The sequence below is a fragment of the Myxocyprinus asiaticus genome, chromosome 26 (assembly GCF_019703515.2).
Source record: "Myxocyprinus asiaticus isolate MX2 ecotype Aquarium Trade chromosome 26, UBuf_Myxa_2, whole genome shotgun sequence".
Classification (NCBI taxonomy): domain Eukaryota; kingdom Metazoa; phylum Chordata; class Actinopteri; order Cypriniformes; family Catostomidae; genus Myxocyprinus; species Myxocyprinus asiaticus.
The window spans coordinates 24,140,685-24,167,799 of NC_059369.1; the positions used below are offsets into that span (position 1 = coordinate 24,140,685).

Here is a 27,115-nt window from a genome sequence, read left to right on the forward strand (position 1 = left end):
ACGAAACCCGAGTGCTCAACATGCCACACACAAAACTCTGAATCTTCAACCAAAATTCCTGGATCTCAGCACACCACCAAAAAACATGGGCCATGTCTCCAACCTCCAATTGGCATCGTCAGCAGGTGGGTGTGTCTTTAAGACCAAGCCTATACAATCTAGAGGGGGTCCAGTAGAATCTATGTAAAATCTTGAATTGCGTAAGGCGGACCCTTGTATATCTAGATACAGACTTTTTTTTAGAATCCTAGCCCACACTCTGTCCGTCCCCCAGACTCTGAATTAGCAGGGAGTAATACACTGATGCCTCATGACCCTTCCCAAAAGCAGTAATCACCACTCCCAGAGTGTCTGCCGTTTTAGGGAGGTGTATGCTACTCCCAAAAATAGTACAGAGCAGGTGGCACAGCTGTAAATACCTAAAAAACTGAGATCTGGGAATCCCAAAATGTTGAACCAAATTTTCAAAGGATCTCAACACTCCACTCTCACATAGGTCACCGAGTGTAGCAACCCCCTCAAAATCCACTCTGACCAGCAGAAAGGGGACTTATTAATACATAATTTTGGGTTCAGCCATATGCTCGAGGCAACATTTAAATAAATGTCCAAATTAAACACTCTGGACACTTTTGTCCATACCGAATGCAAATGCGAGATAACGGGGAGTAACTTAACTTCTCCAGTTAGTTTGATAGAATACAATGCAATGGCAAAATAGGGGCAAGAAATTCCTGTTCAATACAAAACCAAGGAGGGGCTCTCTCAGGTGGAAGCGACCAATGATCCAAATGTCTGAGACCGAATGCATAATAATAAAACAAAATCTTGGGTAGGCCTAGCCCACATTTGTCAGTCAGCTTATGTAATTTATTGAAATGTAATGTGGGATGTTTACCATTCCAAATGTTTGAAATAAGAGAGGGGGGACATCTACAGGAAGAGATTGTAGCAGGTAGTTGAATTTTGGATATTAATAACATTAACCTTCCCAATCATAGATAAATGTAATGAAGCCAACCTGCCCACATCGCTTGAAAACCTTTTTAAGGGGTCAAAATTAACTCTTAACTAAATAACACTAATTTTCTGGGAATAAAATGCCCAAATACTTAATGCCTTGCTTGGGCCACTGGAAGACACCCAGCTGAAAAGCTGTCGCTGGGCAGTACGCTGTCAGAGCCAAAGCTTCGGATTTAGACCAATTGACTCTGTTTCCTGAGAATTTAGAAACAGAATTAATAATTCTGTGGAGGCAAGGCATAGATCTAGTGGGGTCAGAGACGAATAATAAAATATCATCTGCGTAAAGCAAAAGCTTATACGCCATACCTCTTGCCACCACCCTTGGAAAATCATCTTCCTATCTTATCGCAGCTGCTAATGGTTCCAGGGCAAGACAGAACAATAATGGGGAAAGAGGGCAACCCTGTCAGGTGCCCCTATCCAGAGTAAAATAATCTGAAATTAATCCATTTGTTTGTACCGCCGCTACCGTGTGTCTATAAAGTAACTTAACACATCCAATAAAAGTATTCCTGAACTGTATATTTCCAAAATCTTAAAAAGATAATCCCATTCTACCATATCAAATGCCATTTCAGCATCAAGTGAGATGGCAGCAACCAGAGACTGATCATTCACAACTGATCACATAGTATTGATGAAATGCCTAATGTTATCAGAAGAACTACGGCCCAAATGAACCCCACCTGATCTATATGTATAAGAGATGTCATAACTTTACTTAATCGGTTAGCCAAAATTTTTGACAATATTTTTACGTCTAGCTGGATCAGGGAAATTGGACGATAACTCTTACACTCGCTTGGGTCTTTGTCCTTTTTTAAAAATCAGACTGATCCGGGCTTGTGTCATGGTTGGTGGAAGCTTTCCATTCTTTAATGATTCCGTATAAACTTCTAACAAAAGTGGAGCCAGTTCTGTAGCATAAGATCTAAAAAATTCAGCGCCAAAGCCGTCTGGCCCCGGAGCCTTGCCTGTGGCCAAGGCCTTAATTACCTTGTCAAATTCCTCCAAAGTTATCTCAGAATCTAGGGAATTTTAGGGAGTTCTAATGGTTCCACAAAATTTCTAATATCTTCATCAGTAGACGAAGACATGAAGCTATAGAAATCAAGATAGAATTCTTTAAAAGCATTATTAATGTCAATGGCCGTGGTAAAAATTTCACTACTAGCAGATTTCACTGAGGGCATGGGAGAAAAAGACTCTCTCTGCTTTATATATCTAGCCAGAAGTTTTTCTGCTTTGTCCCCCAACTCAAATTATGACTGTCGTGCCCTGAATAGCCACAACTCCACCTTCAGTGACAAAATCGGGTCAATTCTCTGAGGCCATCAGACGACATTCGGCACTTCAGCTCTGCCTCTGCACTTTTAATATTCCCTTCCAACTCCACGAGTTCTTGTGCTTTGGATTTTTTGAAGAATGAGGCATATTGTATGATCCAACCCCTAAGAGCTGCCTTAAGTGCCTCCCAAGCCACGCCCACAGAGGATACGGAGGACCAGTTGGTCTCCATATAAAATTGATTTCGGCCTTTAACATTTTGATTTTGAAAAATGGATACATTAAAGCGCCGAATATATTATTCTTTTTCTCCGTATGTGGCAACGACTCTAAATTCACCAGGGTGTGATCTGAGACTAAGATGTTTCCAATTGAGCAATCAACAACAGATGAAATGAGGGATATAAAAAAAACCTATTTGGGAGCCTGGGTTGCTCAGCGAGTATTGACACTGACTACCACCCCTGGAGTCGCGAGTTCGAATCCAGGGTGTGCTGAGTGACTCCAGCCAGATCTCCTAAGCAACCAAATTGGCCCGGTTGCTAGGGAGTGTAGAGTCACATGGGGTAACCTCCTTGTGGTTGCGATTAGTGGTTCTCGCTCTCAGTGGGGTGGTAAAATGTGCGTGGATCGCAGAGAGTAGTATGAGCCTCCACATGTGGAGTCTCCACAGTGTCATGCACAATGAGCCACATGAAGTGGAGGCAACTGAGATTTGTCCTCTGTCACCCAGATTAAGGTGAGTATCCGTGCCACCACGAGGACCTACTAAGTAGTGGGAATTGGGCATTCCAAATTGGGAGAATATGAGATAAAATATATATATATATATATATACACTATAATGCCAAAAGTATTCGCTCATCTGCCTTTAGACGCATATGAACTTAAGTGACATCCCATTCTTAATCCATAGGGTTTAATATGACGTTGGCCCACCCTTTGCAGCTATAACAGCTTCAACTCTTCTGGGAAGGCTTTCCACAAGGTTTAGGAGTGTGTTAATTTTTGACCATTCTTCCAGAAGCGCATTTGTGAGGTCAGACACTGATGTTGGACGAGAAGGCCTGGCTCGCAGTCTTCGCTCTAATTCATCCCAAAGGTGCTCTATCGGGTTGAGGTCAGGACTCTGTGCAGGCCAGTCAAGTTCTTCCACACCAAACTCGCTCATCCATGTCTTTATGGACCTTGCTTTGTGCACTGGTGCGCAGTCATGTCGGAACAGGAAGGGGCCATTCCCAAACTGTTCCCACAAAGTTGGGAGCATGGAATTGTCCAAAATCTCTTGGTATGCTGAAGCATTCAGAGTTCCTTTCACTGGAACTAAGAGGCCAAGCCCAGCTCCTGAAAAACAACCCCACACCATAATTCCCCCTCCACCAAACTTCACAGTTGGCACAATGCAGTCAGACAAGTACCGTTCTCCTGGCAACCGCCAAACCCAGACTCGTCCATCAGATTGCCAGATGGAGAAGCGTGATTCGTCACTCCAGAGAACGCGTCTCCACTGCTCTAGAGTCCAGTGGCGGCGTGCTTTACACCACTGCATCCGACGCTTTGCATTGCACTTGGTGATGTATGGCTTGGATGCAGCTGCTCGGCCATGGAAACCCATTCCATGAAGCTCTCTACGCACTGTTCTTGAGCTAATATGAAGGCCACATGAACTTTGGAGGTCTGTAGCGATTGACTCTGCAGAAAGTTGGCGACCTCTGCGCACTATGCGCCTCAGCATCCGCTGACCCCGCTCTGTCATTTTACGTGGCCTACCACTTCGTGGCTGAGTTGCTGTCATTCCCAATCGCTTCCACTTTGTTATAACACCACTGACAGTTGACTGTGGAATATTTAGTAGCGAGGAAATTTCATGACTGGACTTGTTGCACAGGTGGCATCCTATCACAGTACCACGCTGCAATTCATTGAGCTCCTGAGAGCGGCCCATTCTTTCACAAATGTTTGTAGAAGCAGTCTGCATGCCTAGGTGCTTCATTTTATACGCCTGTGGCCATGGAAGTGATTGGAACACCTGAATTCAATTATTTGGATGGGTGAGCGAATACTTTTGGCAATATAATGTATATCTATTCTAGAATAAATCTTATGAACTGATGAAAAAAATTTATAGTCCCTACCAGATGGGTTCAAAAGTCTCCAAATATCTGTAAGACCAAGATTTTTACACATCCTGTGAAGCGTCACTGTTGCTCTAGGGGGCTTACACACTTTTGCTTCACTATGATCAAGGACTGAGTCCATCAAAAGATTAAAGTCTCCTCCCAATATTATATCATGAGGGGTGCCAACGGCTTGCAACATCCCTTCAAGATCTATAAAAAAGCTCTGATCATCAGCGTTAGGTGCGTAAGCATTTGCCAAAATCAACCTTTGCCCCTGAAATTCTGCTAAAACTATAATGACTCTTCCTAATTTATCTTTAATCTGTTTGAGACATTTGAATTGTAGATACTTACTTATCAATGTAATGACTCCCCTGCTCTTACTTGAGCCAGCACTAAAGAAAACATATCTTCCCAAATTTTTCAGCATCCTGTGGGGAAAGATGTGTTTCTTGAAGAAACACTATATATCATGTTTTTTACATTTAAGAAAAGAAATAACCTTCCTTCTTTTTATGGGGTGCCCCAACCCATTCACATTCCATGTGGAGAGACTATTCACTAGTACTAACATTTGACATTTTGACATGTTAGAAAAAATAGATTATGTGTCAAAAATTAAATTATAACGACCACATTCAAACATTAGTGCAACAATCAAACCCCAAACATACCCCAGAAAAAAAACAGAAAAAAACAGAAAAAAGAAAAACGTGCGCATTAACCCTGTGCACAACAGCACCAACTGGCATCCATCCCTCTAAACTCAAACAGTCCATGTACGTCTACGAGAGCCCTCATGACTTTGCCATCGGATTGCTAAAGTCCAGTGCTTCTAAACAAATTTTGTGTGACAGAATTACAAAACAGAAAATAATCTATGAAACAAACTCCAGCCAATAGGCGGGATAAACACAGAGAACGTGTAGATTCATCCACATAACTGTCCCAAAGGTGTGTTCCTCCACAAAACAAGCTTCAGCCGCTAGTGGAACCAGTACCAAAAAAAAAAAAAAAAAAAGCCATTCCGTTTCCTCGGGCAGTCAAACTAATGTTCAGTGAGCCGGCTCATTCGGCTGTTACATGAGTGCAACAAATGACCTAATCACTCCAATGTCCTGCAAGAAATATTCCACAAAACAAACACCAGCCAATAGGAGGCATAAGCACAAAGAACGTGCAGATTCACCCACAAACTGTCCCAAAGGAGTGTTATTCCACAAAACAAACTCCAGCCGCTAGGCGGAACAAGCACAAAAAGAAACAAAAAAGGCACTCAGTTTCCTCGGACAGTCAAGTGAATGTTCAGTGAGTCAGGCTCACTTGGCTGCATCTAGAGTACCACAAAATGACTTACTCATTCCATTGACTTTATGAAGGACATTGCTTGGTGTGGGCATGTAAATATTTTGCGGCCATCCTTAATATCTATTCTCATTTGGCCGGGAACATCAGTGCAAAAGCGATCTTCCGTTGATGTAAGAGTTTCTTGCATTCCTTGAATCAATCACGTTTCTCTCTTGTCAAATTCGCAAAGTCTGGGAACAAGAAAATGCTATGGTTCTTTCAAGAAAGCCTTCCTTTACTCCTCACCTCGCGTAACACGAAATTTGGCCAGAATTGATCGGGGCCTGTCTCCCTCTGCGGATCTCTGAGCCGGAACTCTGTGAGCTCGCTTGATTTCCATCATGGCCTGTTATGTTGAGCAGACTCGGGAAGAGCCCATCTAGGAATTTCACCATATCTCGGCCTTTTTCGTCCTCAGGAATTCCAACAATTCGGATGTTGTTTCACCGGTTACGATTCTCCAAGTCTTCCAACTTCTCCCAGACGCACTCCAAATCTGCCTTGGTCGCTAGCGGGTTAGCAGCTAATTCCCTCTCTGATGACTCCAGATAATTGATCCGTTTCTCGACATCCCCCACTCTTGTAACCATCTCAGTAAATTTCGTTTCCATGGCAGTGATCGATCGACATCGAAGATCCTCCAAGTCAGCAACAATCTTCATCAGCATTGCCGACACGTTTATCATTTGACTCCGAATTTCCGTCACTTCACCGTACAAATTGACTCCCGGGCTTTTGGCCTGCTGCTCAGGGGCTTCAGCTTGAGCACGTAGTGTCTTTTAATATCTCCAGAGCCCGAGGATTTTGAATTTTTTACATATTGTCTTCCTAGAACAGTTAAGAATCAAGGTGTATCGGGGAATGGGTAGCTCAGCGAGTACTGACGCTGACTACCACCCCTGGAGTCACGAGTTCAAATCCAGGGTGTGCTGAGTGACTCCAGCCAGGTCTCCTAAGCAACCAAATTGGCCCGGTTGCTAGGGAGGGTAGAGTCATATGAGGTAACCTCCTCGTGGTCACGATTAGTGGTTCTCGCTCTCAATGGAGCACGTGGTAAATTGTGCGTGGGTCACGGAGAGTAGCATGAGCCTCCACATGCGGAGTCTCCACAGTGTCATGCACAACGATCCACCTGATACGATCTGTGGATTGATGGTCTCAGAAGCGGAGGCAACTGAGACTTGTCCTCCGCCACCCGGACTGAGGTGAGTAACAGCACCACCACAAGGACCTACTAAGTAGTGGGAATTGGGCATTCCAAATTGGAGAGAAAAGGGGATAAAAATTAAGAAAAAGAATCAGGGTGTATCGAATCTCACCGGTGTATGACACAAAAAGTATTAAAACTAGCAAAGTGCGCAGCGCTCGCCATTCACGTCTGAACCTCACATGGTGCCACATGACTCTCCTCTATTATTAATTTTTTAACTGTAAATTGCTTTCTGTATATGAACCAAACATGTTCAAATGCTTAGATAAATAGTTTCTCTTTTTGTAGCTAAGTTGACTGAAGTTTCTTTGTATGGCGGTCTCTGGCAAGGTCATAGAGGAAAAGGGAGGCAGAGAACTGTGTCTTATCAGAGAACACAGCCGAAGAGTGAAAAACATCTTATTATTATGGAATGTGCTGAGGAAGACTAGTGTGGATGAAGAAAAGAGCATTTCAGGACAGGAACCTGTCCTTGTAAGGTGAAAAAAGATAGGAAAAATGGTGAAAGATAGGAGGTTCTATGGTAATTACTTTTTATATTTAGCCAATCATTTAGTTGATTCTTTGTCTTCTGGAAAAATGAATATGTGTGATTGTGTTGGATAAATATTCTGAATTTTGGAACTAACCTTTATAGCTCTCTGAGGTATATTTTGGTAGTAGGAGGGCTACCCGGGCTCGTGAGTAAGAATAAAGATTTTCTTTGCTTAAGCTTTACCACTGAAGTGGCCTGATAAATTTTACAGGTGAATTTCCACCACAATAATCTGAAAAATTATTCTAAATGGACTATCTGGCAATTAAATAATTCATAAATAATTAAACAATATAATTCTTTAAAAATGCAGTTCACTTTTAAACATGCATACAGTATTATTTATCTGTCTCATATGTCTGTAAAATCCACTTATAAAATACAAAAAATAAAAATAAATAAACAAAAAATGGCCGGTATGAAATCTGACTGTTAAATATTTTTTCATTTGAAAATATGAAAGTGAATTCTTTTCTTTGGACATTTTCCATGCAGGCTGGTGGGCTAAAAAGTTAATTTCAGACTCTGTGCTAGGTGTTATAAAAAAAAAAAAAAAAAAATCAAAGCCTCATTAAAGGCTGAAATTCTTGAAAAAATAAATGTTGGCATGAGGAGTGCAAGTCATGTGGTGTAACCAACATGTAAGTAGCCATTTTGTTGTTTATGTTGACAAAAACTGTAAAACAGAGAGGACCCCTTTAGACCATCAGCAGAGTGAAGTTTGTTCCGGTCATGTGGTGTAACCTTGAGAAAACATCTTAATATGCTTGACTCAAAAATACATATTTGTAAAAATAAAATATTGTTTACCTTGAACATTATTGGAAATGAGATTGAACCTAATTGCAGTGAAACCATGAAGGTCAACACAGGTTATCTCATGTCATCCATCAGTGAGTATTTATTTTGTGACCATTAATTTGATCAGGTTGTAGAAAGGTTTAATAAGCCAAGTTGTTTTTAGTTTTTGTCTGTTTCTTTGCTTCGAGCTGTTTCAACAGCTTTCTGTTTTACCACACTAAAAAGCTGGAATGAGCTCCTAAATATTTCCAAATATCTTGTGCATGGCAGCAGAATATTATTTGCCGAAAACACATGTTACATCATGTTTCAAAACAGCATGAATCCTTTTAATTTTGTAATTGTTGACACTGATCGTGTAGTACCATTTTTTGTTCCTGTGAAATAACAAGTTTCTGAATTATTTTGAACTGAAATCAGTGTTTTATCAAGGTCTATGCTATCATTACTTTTCCCACTTTTCTCTGTTACTTAATGCATTTTTAGCTTTTTTCTGTCTTCATGGTAACATATTTAGCCATGTATATAATTGTACAGTAGGTCTCAAAGCTTAAGCTGTGGCTAATTAGAAGAGGCTTGATACGTTTCTTAAAGTGTCATTTTGTGTGTCTCAACCTTGCAGAAGTGGAGGCAAAGGGTGAAACAGATTTTCTCGATGAGCACCATCTGAGAGACATCATGAATAAGGACAATCTGCTTAAAGTGACGGCAAAACATTGCCCTAGTCAGACCTTTGCATTCTGGATCACAGAGGCAGAGATGGACAGAACAGAGCTTGAGACAGGCCAAGAAATTCATCTTAAAACTAAAGGAGATGGGCCATTTATTTTTGAGAACTGTATCCAGAAAACTGAAAATAGTGTTGGTGTTGTAGACTTGGTTTGCCATTAAGGTGGCTATATATGCTGTTCTGTCTGTTTGCCTAATTTCCTTTGCCAAACTTGATGGTGGTACAGTGACAAAGTGCAACTTTGCTGGGGATGAGAATGCAGGAGCATCTTGGACGGACAAAATATTGGCAAACAAATCAGATCGGGAGAGTGCAGGGAAGAGTGTAGAAAGGGTTGGGAGGGTTACTTTTTAAAATGTATTCCATTACAGAATACATGCTGTAAAATGTAATTTGTAATGTATTCCATTAGATTACTCAAGGGCAGTAACATTCTAGATACTTTGGATTACTTCTTCAGCACTGGTAGATTTTTTCACTTGTTTTGACTAAAAGCTCTGCCAGTACAGTAAGACAAAATACACGTTAAAAATACGTTCTCTGAAAAACCTAAATACAGTGCATCCGGAAAGTATTCACAGCGCTTCACTTTTTCCACATTTTGTTATGTTACAGCCTTATTCCAAAATGGATTAAATTCATTATCTTCCTCAATTCTACAAACAATACCCCATAATGACAACGTGAAAGTTTGAAATCTTTGCAAATTTATTAAAAAAAAAAAAAAAAAAATTCACATGTACATAAGTATTCACAGCCTTTGCTCAATACTTTGTTGAAGCACCTTTGGCACCAGTTACAGCAAAGTCTTGGAGTATGATGCTAAAAGCTTGGCACACCTATTTTTGGGCAGTTTCTCCCATTCTTCTTTGCAGGACCTCTCAAGCTCCATTAGGTTGGATGGGGAGCATCGGTGCACAGCCATTTTCAGATCTCTCCAGAGATGTTCAATTGCGTTCAAGTCTGGGTTCTGGCTAGGCCACTCAAGGACATTCACCGAGTTGTCCCGTAGCCACTCTTATCTTGGCTGTGTGCTTAGGTTCATCTTCCAACAGGACAATGACCCTTCGCCCCAGTCTGAGGTCCAGAGCGCTCTGGAGCAGGTTTTCATCAAGGATGTCTCTGTACATTGCTGCATTCATCTTTCCCTCTATCCTGACTAGTCTCCCAGTTCCTGCTGCTGAAAAACATTCCCACAGCATGATGCTGCCACCACCATGCTTCACTGTAGGGATGGTATTGGCCAGGTGATGAGCGGTGCCTAGTTTCCTCCAGACATGACGCTTGCCATTCAGGCCAAAGAGTTCAATCTCTGTTTCTCATTGTCTGGGAGTCCTTCAGGTGCCTTTTGGCAAACTCCAGGCGGGCTGTCATGTGCCTTTTACTGAGGAGTGGCTTCTGTCTGGCCACTCTACCATATAGACCTGATTGGTGGAGTGCTGCAGAGATGGTTGTTCCGAAAGGTTCTCCTCTCTCCACAGAGAAACGCTGGAGCTCTGTCAGAGTGACCATCGGGTTCTTGGTCACCTCGCTGATTTAGGCCCTTCTCCCCCGATCGCTCAGTTTGACCGGGCGGCCAGCTCTAGAAAGAGTCCTGGTGATTCCAAACTTCTTCCATTTATGGATGGAGGCCACTGTGCTCACTGGGACCTTCAATGCTGCAGAAATTTTTCTGTACACTTCCCCCAGATCTGTGCCTCAATACAATCCTGTCTCAGAGGTCTATAGACAATTCCTTGGACTTCATGGCTTGGTTTGTGCTCTGACATGCACGGTTAACTGTGGGACCTTATATAGACAGGTATGTGCCTTCCAAATCATGTCCAATCAACTGAATTTACCACAGGTGGACTCCAATCAAGTTGTAGAAACATCTCAAGGATGATCAGTGGAATGCACCTGAGCTCAATTGTGTCATGGCAAAGGCTATGAATACTTATGTACATGTGATTTTTTTCGTTTTTTATTTTTAATAAATTTGCAAAGATTTCAAACAAACTTCTTTCACGTTGTTATTATGGGGTATTGTTTGTAGAATTTTGAGGAAAAGAATGAATTTAATCCATTTTAGAATAAGGCTGTAACATAACAAAATGTGGAAAAAGTGAAGCGCTGTGAATACTTTCTGGATGCACTGTATCTTATGCAGTGTTGTTTCTAAAACAAGATAAATCAAATTGATCTTGTTTCAAGGATTTGTAGATATGTTTACAGGAAAACAATACAAAAATTATTATCAAGAATATGATTTTTGCCCTAATATCAAAGGTCTTACTAGAAAAAAAGAAATTATGATCCAACGTGAATTTTCTTGATAAACAAATATGATCGTGCCTGGTAACATGTGCATGTAAAATGGCTAGAAATAACATTTTAGCTTAGCGTAAAGTTGACAATTTACACAAGGTTTATTTCTATTTCTTCTGCTCCAAACTTACTTCAAATGTACTTCTCTGTCTGCTCGTATGAATGTAACACTTCATAAAAAAGTGTTTCACCGCTGTTCAAATGCACTTTGGATCGCATCATTTATATGTATAAATGTTTTCCATCTGAAAGGACTAAATATCAAATGAAACAAATGACAATAAAATGCAAAGTAATCTCTTCAGTAATCAAAACACTGTATTCTAAATACCAATGATTTAAATTGTAACTGTAGTGGAATACAGTTACTTATATTTTGTATTTTAAATACGTAATCCAGTGAGTGTAGACCAGGGAGAGGGAGCAGATGATGAAGAATGGGTAAGATTCCTTCCTCTGTTAAAAATGTAATGACCCAATACTGCATTTATTGGATGCACTTCCATTGTGCAAAACAGTAACATCTGTTCTATGTCGTGTGGGATCTTTGCTTTCAGGATGACTGAATGGCACCCTTGAGAGTGGCTATCACAGTGCCTTCATCATTCTTTCCCCCAAATTTATTTACATCAAGATGCAAGACCTCACTGTTATTATTCATATGCATCACATAAAAAATGTATAGTACTAGTAATAGCAATTAATGTAATTTAAATGAAGGACTTTAAGGCATTTAAGATGATTAAGCACAGTTATTGAAAACTTTGTATTGGTTTATACTGTATTGTATTATTAAAAATATTGTTTTATAGTATCATAATATCTCAAGACTTATTACTGTTACAATTTAATGAGTAAAAATACCAAATAATAATTGTGTAAAAAGACGGAACTTTATTTAAAGGCTAAAATGTTTGATGATAAAAATATTATTTTTATAGAAGTCTCATGGAAGCACTCCATCACAAGCTTTGTCAAACAGTTTTCAATATCATCAATATCACTGTGATCAACAAAATGATGACAATGATTTTATGTAAAAAAGTAATATTTCAAAATACTTGCTTGTATAATCATTTATATATATTTTCTAAAAAAAAATAAAACCTTACAGCTATATATAATTTAATATCATTCTGCACTTTGTGCTTGCTTTATGGCTTTGTTATGTGCAGTCCTAAATGTGATTTTATCACCGTAAACAATACTGAGTTAGTAATAAAAGCCTAAACAAAGTTAAATCAAATGAAAAGCAATAAATTAAGCTGTCTGAAAGGACTAAACAACTTCATTACGGCCTTTTCTCTGATATTCACAGAAGATAATTGTAACTACATTAAACACAGGGAAGGTGTTATGTAGCCATTTCAAAATTGCACATTCTTTTTCTTCTCCCCTAAAACATAAATAATTTTCCTGTGAAAGTCCTCTTTTGTTAAAAGCAATCACTGAGCCACAGGAGTGTGGTGCCATCATTGTGGAATGCCTTTACATCTGTTTTTCATTGTACTGGCTCCACTGTGTATTCTCTTGATTCTGCAGACCTACAGGAACTCAATGATCCTTCAGCTCTCCGCTGAACCAGTCCAAAACAGCCTGCTTGTTTTCAGTCACCCACTTAATATTGGCCTCTGTCCTTTCAATGACCTGCTCCAAAGCTCTAGTTGCAAACTCCTGATCATCCTCTTCCTGCTCCCGCTGTATCTGTCTTAGCTGTGTAGAGACAATTTGAAAGTTTGTGTAAGATCACTGGTGGATACATGCCAATATAGTTTGAGGCTAAACATGGGCCAGCTGAATCTGAATCATTCAGATATCAATTTGAACATTACTCTACATGAATGATAGCGTGAAATAAAGAAGTGAAGGAGTGGACAAAGGCACCTGTTCAAGTTCAAATTCTGTTGAGAATCTCTTTGTCACGCCATCTATCAGACTGTCTAAGGATATAATGCCAGCTCCATACCTGCCAAAAAAGAGATGATTGTTTGTAAGTCATAGGAGTATAAAGGGGTGTATAATTATGATTTCCTGGCAACTGAGATCAAATCTGTGAGACAATTAGGACTATCATTTATTTATAGCTGAGAGACAGCCTTTGGACTCAAAATTGCTGCTGATCTTTGATACTGTTATGTAACTTGGGTGTTGTAACTTGCATGGTTATGGTGTGGTAATTCCCATGCCTTATGCAAAAGCCCCAGTTTTAAATATTTTGGGACTGGGATGTTTACAAATAGGCCTTTTTGTTTGAAATGTGTGTAGGGGAGATACCAGTGACAAGCTTGGTTGTCTACCAACTCGGAAAGGAATAAAATAGTGATCTGATCTAATGAAAAAGACTTTATCATGGCAGTTCCGAGGTGAAATATATACTGTGTGGCAATAAAAGCAAGCACATTTTCTTCCAAACTAAAGAAGTTTTTAAGGTAAATGGTCTATTGAGTTTTAGATCAACAGAACCTACCTTAGAACCCTAAACCTTAAACCTAACAGATAGTGTCATATAAGGCAAATGTGACATGAAGAATGCAATTGGTGAAGCAACCATGTCATTTTCTGGTGCTTCTGTGACATTTAAGGCTCACGTGTTGACTTGCGTACTCTTAAAGGTGCACTCAGTAGATTTTTCCTCATTAAAGTTTAACTCCTAAAGACATTAATGGTCATTTTTAAATATATATAGGAAATTATGACCACTCACATTAAAATGAAGACTCCAGTTATATCAGTAACCTTATAAAGCTGTTTTTATTCTAAATGGAGAGGGTCCGTACATGGGGGCAGCCATGTTAGAATCACATGATCAGCCGAATACTACTCGCGTAATCTCAGTAACCGTCCTTTTATTTGGCACTTTCACTTATTGAATAAAGTAATAATGGCTGACTGTGAATACTACATTTCTGCAATGGCATCTGAAACCTAAAACTATTGATTTTAAATGACGCTGCATCCAAGCCGCTAGGTGTCATTGTAAGTCCAAGATGACACAAAGACAAAAGTTACTTAGTGCACCTTTAAGGACTCATACGCTTCATTTGTTATTACTGCAATTTTAACTTACTCTTGTGTTATGTAGAACCACTGACCATGAACAAAATCCCAGGCAAGAGGCTGCCCGGCGACATTTTTGGCAATGTAGTTTATGGTAGAGATGAGATCCATCTTTCTTATCTTTGCAGGGTCAAGAGTGTACCGAAGATATCTGTGGGATTGTAAATGTAAAAAAATGGGTATGACATTAACATGGTGGACACTGAGAGGTAAAAGACTCACATCTCTGCTCTGACCTGTTTAGTAACCAGATTTCTTTGGTACATGACAGGGCGTATCTCAATTTGTCTTTCTCCGAAGCGACTGTGACCCTTTGAAACTCTTCCCAAGCAAATTCCCAATCATCCTTATCACCTGCAGCTATTGCACTGCAATAGATGGATGCCCTCAAATTTGGATGAATCCTAAATGTAAAAATATGCCAATGACACACGGTAAGTTGCATCCAGTATAGAAATTATGTCTTTTTGAACTGTAATTTACCATCGTTCAGTTTTATCTGAAAGACACGACTTACCGATTTGTGCCATTTTTATAATCATGGAATAGTTTTGTAGCCATTGTGATGCATTCAGGATGGCCATTGCTGCAGGCCATTGAAATGGCATTTACTTGGTTATACCTGAGAAAAGAATCAAAGATGTTAGATGTCCAACAAAATATAGAAAAGGTAGCAGAATAAAAATTATGCTTACTGGTCAGTGTGGCGCTCAGGTATGCTTCCATTATCTGTGTTGTTCTTAAAATACTCATATAACGGTACGACTTGCTTGCGTAGGTATTTCTAGAATTTTACAGTAAATAGTGAGTAGGCGTTATTTCCCCATGTTTTACCATATGATGAAACATGTTTCCTCATGTACACATCACTTACCGTCATTGGACCATAGACCTCAGAACGATCGAACATAAGAATGAAATAGTCCAGGTTTTTAATTGCAGACTCCCATGGAATATACTCGGTATCATTTATCAGGAATTTGGTTAGGCTTAGTGCAATAGTGACATTGAGGCGATCAGCCCTTAAAAAAAATGAAATAATCAGTGACAATCTACAGTAACAAATCACAAAGTGCACATACTAACTGTGAGCAGTGTAATTCTCTACCATGCTAGCTGAATGAAAAAAAAGTACCTTGCCAGATTAAATGCATCATCGATGAGCTGTCCACGGTTGATGAGTGGAATGACCTAAAAATAGGTAAAATTCAACATTGTATAGATATTTAAAATCCTTTCTCTCTTTAAAATAATTTTTTGTCTTTTTAGTGTAAAATGAAGCACTGTGAAAACTGTAATATTTTCCTAATTCTTCTTTGAATTAATTAATTATGGATCCAAAGTTAAAACATTCAAACAATGCAACCTAAGCAGATCACATCAATACTCTGGTGCTTTGAATATGAATTGTTTCTCTGACTGACAACTTTAAGGTGATTTAAATGGATTTTCTTCCATCATGTAAATACTTACATGATAATCGCTTTCAAGTTGCCTAAGAAGTTTGTTCCAGTTTTTTACATCATAATTCACACGGAAAAAGCCGGTGCAGTTTATGTTGGCCAGAAGCCATTTCTCATCAGTAATTCGATATTCTGGCTTTTGAACTATGGAAGAATGTAGATATGCAGAAGGGTTACTCACAATAAACAACAATTGCAGATTGTTGGTTTTTGTTTGTTTGTTAGTTTTTTTGGTAGGTATCTTTTGATTTCTTTTCATTTCATTTCATCACTCTGTTTTATAGATTTACATAAAACAGGTTTTAAACCTTTTAAGATTATCTGTTCCTTACCTGGACCATTTACTCTCAATATATACCCATCCACTTTCTCAAGATCATCAGATTTAACAGATCTGACTGGAACCTGCCATGCAGTACTGTTATAAAAATAAAAATTACAAAACATAATTGGACTAGTAATAAGAAAATGAGTTTATCTGAGAAAAACCTGCTAATCGCACAACAAAATGCAACAAGTGCCAAACATTAGAAACATTCATTAGGTAAATATAAATGGGTCATTCCTACAATTCAGTGACTTCAGCTTTGAAACTTGTGAAAAATGAACACTTTTATAGGTATCTTTATGTTTTATCATTAAAGGGACATGTTAAATATTTTTTTTAAATCATACAGGTCAAACAGGGTTTTTATTCATTTGGTAAATTTAGCCACTTATCCATATATATATATATATATATATATATATATATATATTAAAATCTTTCCATAACAGGGTGGACATGTTATGCTTGACCACATATGACTTACATCACAAAATAAAGGAAAGCAGGAACGTCCACCTCCAAAGTGTCACACTATCAGTGTTCAAATTAAACATTTACCAAAAAAACAATACATACAATTAAACACTTAATGTATATATATTGCACTTATTTTTGTCAAAGATGATTACGATGCAGCTCTTGGGACATGAGGAAATGACACTAGTGCATTAAATTAAATTTATTTCAGTTATTTTAAATTTTACTTTTAGGCCCACAGCACTGTGTAATATTACAAATATTCATGATTCTCTTTAACAAGCCTATTACAACTGTAAATTGTTGCATTAAATGGCAATAAATACATTGTATAATTAATTCTTAATTAAATACTAAATTAAAATGCTACAAAGGCTGCTAAAAATGAATTTGAGGAGGACTGAAGTTTGAGGTTGAACAAGATATATAATCTCACCCTCCTCAATGTCAGACATAGGATTCATTGATTTCTTTCACTGTGGCTAATAGCTTACTGAGAAAATGTGTCATTTGCTTCTTGGAACTCACCCATGGCCCTGTGTTTGCTTTAGCAAAAACTGTTCTTGGGAGATCTCCCCAGTCTCTGTAATAATGGTGATTACTGGATACCCCACCTGCTCAATCCATGTGCTCATGAAGCCTGCCACATTTTTGGTCGTCTCCTAATCAGTGAGGAAAATATTTGTTATCATCCTCTCATGACATTTCAACTTATCACAAATGAAAAATGAAGCAGAATACATTGGTTCTAGATTTACCTCTTGCAAACATTTCCAAAGATCTGTGTACTTTGTGTTCATGTACTGGAACTTGTGGAGATAGTTCTGAAAATATAAACATTTAGCCTTCAGAAAGTCAGAATCCTGACCATTCCTCAAAATCCTCTCGTCAACATACAGTTGTGGCCAAAACAATTGGCACCTTTGGTAAATATGTTTATCCTTTTGATCTTTTATTCAAAAAATTCACAAAAATCTAACCTTTAATTGAAGTAAAACAATTGAAAGAGGGGAAATATTTCATTATTAAATAAATATTTTTCACCAAAACACGTTGGCCACAATTATTGGCACCCCTAGAAATTCTTATGAGTAAATATATCTGAAATATTTCCCATTCATATTTTAAATTTTTTGTACACCTGGGTGACTAGGAACATGAAATTGTTCAGCCATAACTTCCTGTTTCACAGGGGTATAAATATGAGGTAACACACAGGCCAAATTCCTTTAATCATCAATCACAGTGGGTTAGACTAAAGAATATAGTTCTGATGTGTGCAAGAGGTTGTTGAGCTTCACAAAATGGGAAGTGTCTATAAGAAAATAGCCAAACCATTGAAAATGCCCATTTCCACCATCAGGGCAATAATGAACAAGTTCCAATCAACTGGAGATCTTAAGAATAGGCCTGGAAGAGGACGTGTGTCTATATGTCTCCACGCACGGTGAGGAGGATGTTTCAAGTGGCCAAAGAATCTCCAAGGATCACAGCTGGAGAACTGCAGAAAATATTTGGGTCTTTGTGTCAGAAAGTCAAAAAAAAAAAAAAAAAAAAAAATATCAGACATCACCTACATCACCACAAGTTGTTTGGGAGGGTTTCAAGAAAAAAAGCCTCTGCTCTCATCCAACAAAAACTCAAGCGTCTCCAGTTTGTCAGACACTACTGGATCTTCAAATGTGACTGGGTTCTATGGTAAGATGAAACAAAAAAAGAACTTTTTGACAGCAAACACCAGAGATGAGTTTGGCACCCACAGAGATTAAGTAGTACCCAATGCCCACGTTTAAATGTGGTGCTGGATCTTTAATGTTGTGGGGTTGTTTTTCTGCCAGAGGTCCTGGACATCTTGTTCAGATTCATGGCATCACAGACTCTATCAAATACCAACAGATAAAAAATCAAAACCTGGCTGCCTCTGCCAGAAAGCTTACAATGGGCCCTGGTTGGATCTTCCAGCAGGACAATAATTCAAAACAAACATCAAAATCAACACAAAAAATGGTTCACTGACCACAAAATCAATGTTCTGCCATGGCCATCCCAATCCCCTGACCTGAACCCCATAGAAAATTTTTGGGGTGAACTGAAGAGGAGAGTCCACCAACATTTTGAAGGATCTGTAGAGATTAAGTATGGAGGAATGGTCTCAGATCCCTAGCCAGGTGTTCTCCAACCGCATTAGGCATTATAAGAGAAGACTCAGAGCTGTTATCATGGCAAAGAGAGGTTGCAAATAAGAATAAAATAAGAATAAATAAAATAAGAATAAAAGGGTGCCAATAATTATGGCCAATGTGTTTTGGAGAAACGATAGCTGTCAGTAGGTGGCTTGCACATACCCAACACTTACAGTGCAGTATTAATATATTACAGTATATATTCATATATATGTATGATATGAGTATTATATTACTAAATATGTATTATTTACTTTTAATATTTGTAGTATTTTAAAGATTCAAGTATTGCAAAACAATTGCAAAATTTAGCTAAATTAGCTGCAAAAATAAAGGGCATCTTGTGGAGCACTTGCTTCTGTTTCACATATGACATTAAAAGACTGAGCAAAAGCTGGTCCTGAATAAATGATTTAATCAATTGCAATAATGACAACTGTGCATGTGCACAATTTAATTTTTTAATCTGTGCTTGTGCATTGTGGGATTTAAATGTATTCATGTGGCTCAAGTGTTTTGACTACATTCGCCAAAATTAGTTCAGATCCATTTAATGATTCAGTGACCATTTCTGGTGATGCCAGAAGGTGGTGACAAATAAGTGTCTTGTGAAAAATTAGTTAGTCACTGAATCAACGATCAAAAGAAAATTTTAATCCTTTAAAATGTTTATGTCTACAGACCTACAAAGAGACTTGAGTTGAGGTCTGAAGCATTATATGAACAAAACAAATCTATAATTTCCCTACAGTTTTTGAGATGCTGAGCATGACTTTTATCAAAAGACAACAATAATAGTCTTATAATAATTATAATGAGTTTCAATAACATCTGTACGTTTTCATGTATAAAAAAGCGTGTCTACATATCTATTCACTTCAGTAAAATACCTAAGTGTTCTCAGCAGATCTATCATTTTTCCTACAGATTGACAACTGCACACCAACATAGAGGTAAAAAACAGGAGCTGATATTAAAAATAGCTTTACATATTTAACACCGATCTAGTAATCTGCTTAAATTGGCAAAAACAACCGATCAAACTATTACCTCACAAACATAATGTAAAAAGCATAACTTAATGAAAACTCATGCGCTGATATAAACTCCACTTACATTGTGTACTTAAAAGAAGGATTGTCCATTGCTTATTTTTTCTTCTGCAGTGCAATTCACGTAATGCTGCCAATCAAGAATGATATGCCGATAAATAACTCTCATTTGTTTGTTCCTTATCTCTAGATTATTAATTTAGATCACCATCAATGCAAATAAAAAACATGGATAAATGAGCATTGTTGAAAGCAACTTTGTAGAAATGAACGGAGCCACGTTGATTAGACTGACTGACGGTCTATTACGTAAGGGTTGTTTCGGCTCATGAAACTCACCTGTGATTGGCTGGATGGTCGCTCAATCAGCCCAAAGTAACAAAATGCAAAGAATATTGTATACAAATCCACCATTTGCACTCAGTATGGGTTTAGCTTGGAAAAGTGAGGGGGACAAAAATCACCTTTTTAAAGAGTGCGGGGGAAGTGTTCCCCACATACATATCTCTTTTTTTGGCTGCTACGCCCTTGGTTGACCTGATCAGTTGTCATCTATCACTGTCAATCTATTGTTCATTGGTAATTCATGTTAATGGGATAGTTTCACAAAAAATTAAAATGCTAAAGTTATCATTTACTCAAACCCATAATACTTTTTTCTGCAGAACACAAACGTAAACATTTTGAATATACCGGCCCCTCTTTTCAATACAATGGCAGTGGACAGTGTACTTGGACTCTTTAATCTGACATTGGACTTGTGTTAAAAAGAAGGACCGGGATATTATTAAAATTGTTCTTTTGTGCTCTACATAAGAAATAATGTCATATGGGTTTGGAATGACATGAGGGTGAGTAAATGATGACAGAATTTTAATTTCTGGGTGAACTATTCCTTTCATCATGGATTAAAAGTATTGTTAGTTCAGTCATTATTGTTAGTTCATTTTAACTATTGCTTTAACTAATGTTACTGTTTACGACCTTATTGTGAAGTGTCACACTATATACTGTGTATATATAGTCATTCAGGTTCCTGGGCTCCACCAACTCTCAGGACATGAAGTGGGACATCCACATAGACTCCATTGTGAAGAAGGCTCAGCAGAGGTTGTACTTCCTTCACCAGCTGAGGAAGTTCAACCTGCCACAGGAGCTGCTGACATAGCTCTACTCGGCCGTTATTGAGTCTGTCCTGTGTACATCTATAACTGTCTGGTTGGGTTCAGCCACCAAATCAGGCAGAAGGAAATTACAACAGACAGTCAGGACTGCTGAGAGGATTATTGGTGCCCCCCTGCCCACCCTCCAAGACCTGTACATCTCCACATTGAAGAACGTGCAGGTAGAATTACTCTGGACCCCACTCACCCTGCCCACTTCCTCTTTGAACTGTTGCCCTCTGGCTGGCGCTACAGAGCACTGAGCTCCAGGACATCCAGGCACAAGAACAGTTTCTACCTGCAGGCCATTTTCCACATGAACAATTAAACTGCCTCAGGACTCTCCCATAGTGCAATAATGTAAATAAATATCTCATGTACATATGTAAATCCACGCATATTTAATTTAATAACTGTACATACCCCTACCTTGCACATATATTACCACTTGCACATGTACATACGGCATTCTATGTTATATGTCCTGTTATTTGTATGTCTATTTATACTTCTTGTTTTATATTCTGTGTCTCACTGTGATGTTCTGTGTGCACTTGCTTCTCCTATCACCAAAAAAATAAAAAATACAAATATTCCTTGTGTATGCAAGAACACTTGGCAATAAAGCTCATTCTGATTCTGATATATATATATATATATATACACACACACACACACACACACACACACACACACACACACACACATATACACACACACATACTGTATTAATGTTTGATACATTTAATTTTGCCTTACCTTGATCCCTCTCATAAAATCTTCCTCTCCCATAAATGTAGACAGCATTCTCAACACAGCAGCACCCTAGAGGAAATACAGAGCACATAATCATGCAGGAACATTTGTATTTTAAGCTTGTTAATAGCACTGGCTATCAGAGGGATAAACTTAGAAGTCATGAGAACCTTGCTGTAGGTGATGTCATCAAAAAGTTCTATGATGTCAGAGTAAGTTTCAATATTGCTTTCATGCAAGCTGAGAGGATGGGAGGTGTTCAAGGAATCCACTTGAAAGGCTGTCTGGATATCTCTGAGAACAATTAGATCTTTCTGAAAACATAAGTGAATAATACAACATGAGGATTTTTTTGGAATTTATACTCCAGACTCAGAAGTTTTGAGGTTGTTTGAATTTAAGTTATTGCACCAAGATAGATGAAAGTTATTATAAACTATATATAAAAAACAATTAGTTAACCTAGGTGCATTGCTAAAATCAGTGGGATAAAAAAAAAAAACAGACATACTAAGTCCCAGCCAGCAGCTTCTACTCCAAAATACGACATGTATGTTGCAAATCCTTCATTCAGCCACAGGTCATTCCACCAGCTCATTGTGACAAGGTTTCCAAACCACTGAAATTTAGCAAAGGGAATAAATTTAAAGGCAATTTAGACATAATACACGAACATTACATACAGTAACATACTGTATGTCTTTAATCTATACATAGTAATAAATATTATTGATTATACTAATTAATATATAAATAACATATGAATACGTTTACCTGATGTGCTAATTCATGAGCAATCACAGTAGCCACCCATTCTTTATCAAAGTTAGATGACGTATCTTTGTCATACAGCAGGCCTGCCTCCCGATATGTAATTAAACCCCAGTTTTCCATTGCTCCTTCACTGAAGTCTGGCACAGCAATCTGATCTGCAATACAACAGATTCTGGTCATGATCCTACATGTCTTAAATCTTAAAGTGGTAGTAAAATTGAAAATTCTTTCATGATTTACTCACCGTCATGTTGTTCTAAACCTATATGGCTTTCTCTTGTCCGTGGAACACAAAAAGAGATGTTAGGCAGAATGTTAGCCTCAATCACCATTCACTTTTATTGCATCTTTTGTCCATACAATGAAAGTAAATGGTAACTGAGGCTAACATTGGGCCTTACATCTCCTTTTGTATTCCATAGAAAAACACAAAGTCATACAGATTTGGAACAACATGAGAGTGAGTTCTCTTCATTTTGGGTTTTGTTTCCTTTCAGTAGAATGGTAGTTATCTCTGTTTAGTTTGACTATGGCTGTATCCGAAAGCTGGAAAATGCTGCCTTCAGAGGCTAAATACAAAGGTGCCTTTCAAAATGTTCTGAGACCAGTTTTCTAAAAAAGTACATTCATAGAACAACACTGTTGGATAAGTCGTTATCTGAAAAGAGAGCAAGGCAGCTGCCTTAGCTTTCAGATGCAGCCTGTACCAGTACTAATTACAGTATGTTCTCATCTAAGATTGTTCAGTCTTAATAGGTGGTAAACTTTATCCATACATGATGTAATCCACAGGAATCAACACGTCCATTGAAATATTGAGTGGAAAAAAAACTTTTCATTCACTTTATTTGTGTTTTTCCTTTTACTTACCTAGTTTTTCCAATGGGTATCTCAATCCAAATGTTTTCTCATAGTAGTTTAGAATCATCCCTGCTGTTTCTGTTGCATAGTCAGCATGGCCAGCATCAATAGCATCAGGTCGAGCATATGTCTTGTAAACACATAAAAAGAGAAGATGAGAATGACTTAGGGTACACACCTTTATTTAACTCAAACTCAAACAACTGAAATAATGTGTTATGTAAAAGAAAAAAGAAAAAAAAGAAAAAAGAAAAAAGAAAGAAAAGGAAAAAAAAAAGGTGAGTAAATAAGAACTCTAGCATCATCAGGGATATTTCACCCAAAAAAGAAAAAAAAAGAAAAAAAAAGAGAAAAAAAATTCTGTAATTTACTCATGCTCATATTGTTCCAAACATATGACTTCCTTTCTTCCATGGATAAACTTTAAAGAGTGTTGATGCTTTTCCCCCATGCAATTAGTAAATGGAGATTGAGGTTAATATTCTGCCTAACATCCCCTTTAGAGTTCCACAGAAGACAGAAAGTCAGGGTTGGAGCAACAGGTGGGTAAGTAAATTATAACAGAATTTTAATTTTGGGATACCTAAACCTAAAGTAAAAAATGAAAGGAACATACTGATATTTTTGTCCCCGAAGTTATCATTTTAAACTCAAAATCAGATACAGATAAGGCCAATAGATAGGTTGACATGACTGGGGTCGGCTCAAATGTGGAAATAACCCATTTTTCTCCATCTATTGTCCCAAACTTTGAATCTGATGATAAAGCAAAAACAGAAAATATGCACTGAACAGAAATACATGTTTATGTGATTTGATTCTCCCTGTAGTTTGTCTTTTTTTTTTTTTTTAGTTAACATTTCTTAACAATTTGCAGTCCAATGCAAAAAAAAAAAAAAAAAAAAAAAAAAAAAACTAAAGGAAATATTCTCCATCTGCAGTTAAAAACAGCATTTTCAACATTGTTGTTCATTTTTTGACCTACTATTTGTAGTTGTGACAGTTATTGTAGCTTGTATCAGAGACAGGATGATTAAATATGTACACATGAAATGTGTTATATCATCATTACCAGTACTGCAAGAGTTTGACTTTTTTAAGTCTAAAAACAACTAGTAATGATCCTAACCTGCTAAGCTGTTAGACAGGGCAATAGTGTCAAGTCTGTGGATAATGGTAATATTAAACACAGCTTTCAGAGCTGGCTCATCAAAGCAAGGAAATACTTTCCTGGCGTCTGTGGGTTGCATCTGGCTGGCAGCAAGGAATCTGTTTGTGGTATTTATAAAATACAGGAAAAAATATAATTAGACAAACATTGAAAAACTATTTTGTCATGACAATGTGTGTAGAAACAACAGCAAATGTACATGGCAGGGATGTCTTCTTTGGGATGTACTATAAAATGAGCAACAAAAACCTCAGGAGGCTTCAGACAATAACCACTAATCAAGAGTGAACATGACATTTTTCCCGAACAAGAGACAGCCTACAGTGAACAGAAAGGTTAGAAGTGTTCACGGGAGCAAGTACATGTCAATGAATAACATGTCTCTCTTAGACTTCTATATTTACAAATGCATATTTGGTGACTAAATAAATTATGTTTTTTTTTTTTTAAGAACCCTAAAACATAGTTGAAAAGCAACATTGGAAAGAAAGTACTCTAAAATAATAACAAATATTAAAACACATGAAGAGCACATCCATAAATATACCAGTTCATAAAGCATGAATTTATCTTAGTTAATGGTAATTTCTAAATATACTGCTAATCGTTGTTCATTCATTTTAAATCATAATGCACTGACTAATATTAATGTATACAACTTTTGATGTAAAAAAATCTATTATATGTAGATATTAAAGTAACCAAGAATTATGAATGCTGAGAAAGTACAATTTATTGTTACATGCATGCAACTACTGTATTAACTAATGTTAACGTAAAACAACCTTATTGTAAAGTGCTTTCAAATAGTGTCCCTGATATCATAGAGTACTGAATACTTTCTTCTTTACCTCTCTTCATCCTCCTCTTCTTTTCCCTTCACTGTGTACCGGCTCAAATAAAACCCAGACAAATCATCAAGAAGTTCGCCTTCAAATGCAGTGAACAGATCATAGTAGGTCCCATTTAATAGCACATCGTTGAGTTGAATCTCGAGGAAATTACTTTCATTGTAATGTACTTCATATCTCCTCACTGATATTTTCTCATTTGACTCAGAATTTGTCACTTGTACATATGTTACATTGAGGTCCCAAACATGAAGGAAGATGCTCTTGGACTTTTTCATGCACTTCAACCTAACAGTTGAATTTCCCTTGAAAAAGAAGGATTGTTCACTATTGTTAAGCAGCTCTGCATAAAGGTACGGCTGGATAAAGACGTTGTAGCTTTCTGGAATCAAATTGTCAGGAAGTCGGAGAGATGGTGGAGGTCCTGATGGAATTGCTGTTGTAGGAACTGGACTTGGTGGAGGCACTGGAGCATTTTTTCCTGTTTGAATTTGGTATATCACAAGCATCAATACCACACCACAAATAGAAGAGACTGTGATGATCCCAGTGGCAGCAGCCAGGGTCTTGGAGATCAGCAATCCTTTGGCCATGTCTGATCCTTCTGAGAAACCTCAAAGAATGAAGCGAGCGAAAAGATCTTGCTATCCCTTTTTTAGACTCTGTAGCTTCTCACAGACCTTAACAACATATACATTGCTAAAGGCGAAAGGCGTCAAGCACTACTGCCACGCCTAAGACCACATCTCAAGATTACACACTAGCGCTGATGAGCCAGAAACAAACAAATATTATGGTATTTGATGTGAACTGTGTCCCATTGCTCTGTCCCCCACATCTGGAATCACTTACAATATCAGTTGTCCAGCCTGGGGGTAGAAAAAACACACAAGAGAGCTTTGTTGCTGAGAAAAGAGATGTGTCGTTTAAAAGTAAATTCACTTAATCGCTGGAATCAAAGGGAGTATTTCCATGTTGATCCTCTTGAGTCCATCCTATGTTCTGCCATAGACCCTCAGACCAGGATGAGAAATCCATCTGTTTGGGACCTTGTCAGAGATGACAGCAGTTTGATTCCCAGAAACATTTCCAAAGTTCTTAGATGACTCATTAAAAAACTAACTCATTGACGGGTTTCTGAGCTGCTTGTACTATTAAATCAGTATATGTCTTCGAATGAAATTAGTTTTCCTGAAAAATAGAGGAGGGGATTCTGGCACTTAATTTTTTGGAATGCTCCCCCGCCCCCACATTCTCCTCCTTTAAGTGAACATTCAAAACTTCTTAAAAAAACAAAACAAATCCATGCTATTCTGATCCTGTTCTAATAAAGTATCCAGTATATGTCTATTTTTATAAAACAACAAATGAAATAAAAAACAGAAATGAAAGTGAGACACTGAAACAATAGTGAAAATAGTTTGAATGTTTTTTTGTTTTTTAAGAAAGAGTTGTGAATTCAGAAAGTTAATTAATATTTGTGTCAAGTGCTTACAGAAGGGATATCTCTTTTTCGAGCTCTTGAAAATTTGGATGCATAATCAGTAAGGGCAGTTATCTTCACAACATCACAAATGTAACATCACACATGATTTCCTGGTCTAACTAAAATCAGT

General features: G+C 37.8%; 2 protein-coding genes across 2 annotated transcripts; one reads left to right on the forward strand and one right to left on the reverse strand.

The window, feature by feature from the left end:
• The first annotated feature begins 8,288 nt into the window (after window positions 1-8,288).
• LOC127417083 (arpin-like) lies at window positions 8,289-11,929 on the forward strand. The gene is made up of 4 exons (XM_051656806.1): window positions 8,289-8,418; window positions 8,949-9,150; window positions 9,248-9,389; window positions 11,921-11,929. Exons 1-4 carry the CDS (start codon window positions 8,289-8,291, stop codon window positions 11,927-11,929), a joined length of 483 nt encoding a protein of 160 aa, XP_051512766.1.
• Window positions 11,930-12,381: 452 nt separating this feature from the next.
• Window positions 12,382-26,661, reverse strand: LOC127417257 (aminopeptidase N-like). The gene is made up of 20 exons (XM_051657133.1): window positions 25,500-26,661; window positions 24,607-24,746; window positions 24,094-24,233; window positions 23,487-23,607; window positions 22,617-22,771; window positions 22,354-22,461; window positions 22,013-22,156; window positions 21,846-21,911; window positions 17,447-17,512; window positions 17,217-17,350; window positions 16,216-16,301; window positions 15,894-16,027; window positions 15,556-15,611; window positions 15,295-15,442; window positions 15,116-15,204; window positions 14,938-15,042; window positions 14,657-14,824; window positions 14,431-14,571; window positions 13,248-13,329; window positions 12,382-13,076 (listed from the first exon to the last, which is right to left on the reverse strand). Exons 1-20 carry the CDS (start codon window positions 26,090-26,092, stop codon window positions 12,918-12,920), a joined length of 2,835 nt encoding a protein of 944 aa, XP_051513093.1. The 5' UTR covers window positions 26,093-26,661; the 3' UTR covers window positions 12,382-12,917.
• Window positions 26,662-27,115: the final 454 nt, after the last annotated feature.

Excerpts from the sequence above, each read along its gene's own strand:
- LOC127417257 (XM_051657133.1), bottom strand. The coding sequence starts at position 26,092 with ATGGCCAAAGGATTGCTGATCTCCAAGACCCTGGCTGCTGCCACTGGG. Across the intron at positions 24,747-25,499 it reads GAAGAGGAGGATGAAGAGAG|ATTCCTTGCTGCCAGCCAGA; the intron begins GTAAAGAAGAAA and ends TACCACAAACAG. Across the intron at positions 14,572-14,656 it reads GAAATCTGGTTACTAAACAG|ATATCTTCGGTACACTCTTG; the intron begins GTCAGAGCAGAG and ends ACAATCCCACAG.
- LOC127417083 (XM_051656806.1), top strand. The coding sequence starts at position 8,289 with ATGCTTGACTCAAAAATACATATTTGTAAAAATAAAATATTGTTTACC. Across the intron at positions 8,419-8,948 it reads TTATCTCATGTCATCCATCA|AAGTGGAGGCAAAGGGTGAA; the intron begins GTGAGTATTTAT and ends TCAACCTTGCAG. Across the intron at positions 9,151-9,247 it reads ACTAAAGGAGATGGGCCATT|CCTAATTTCCTTTGCCAAAC; the intron begins TATTTTTGAGAA and ends TCTGTCTGTTTG.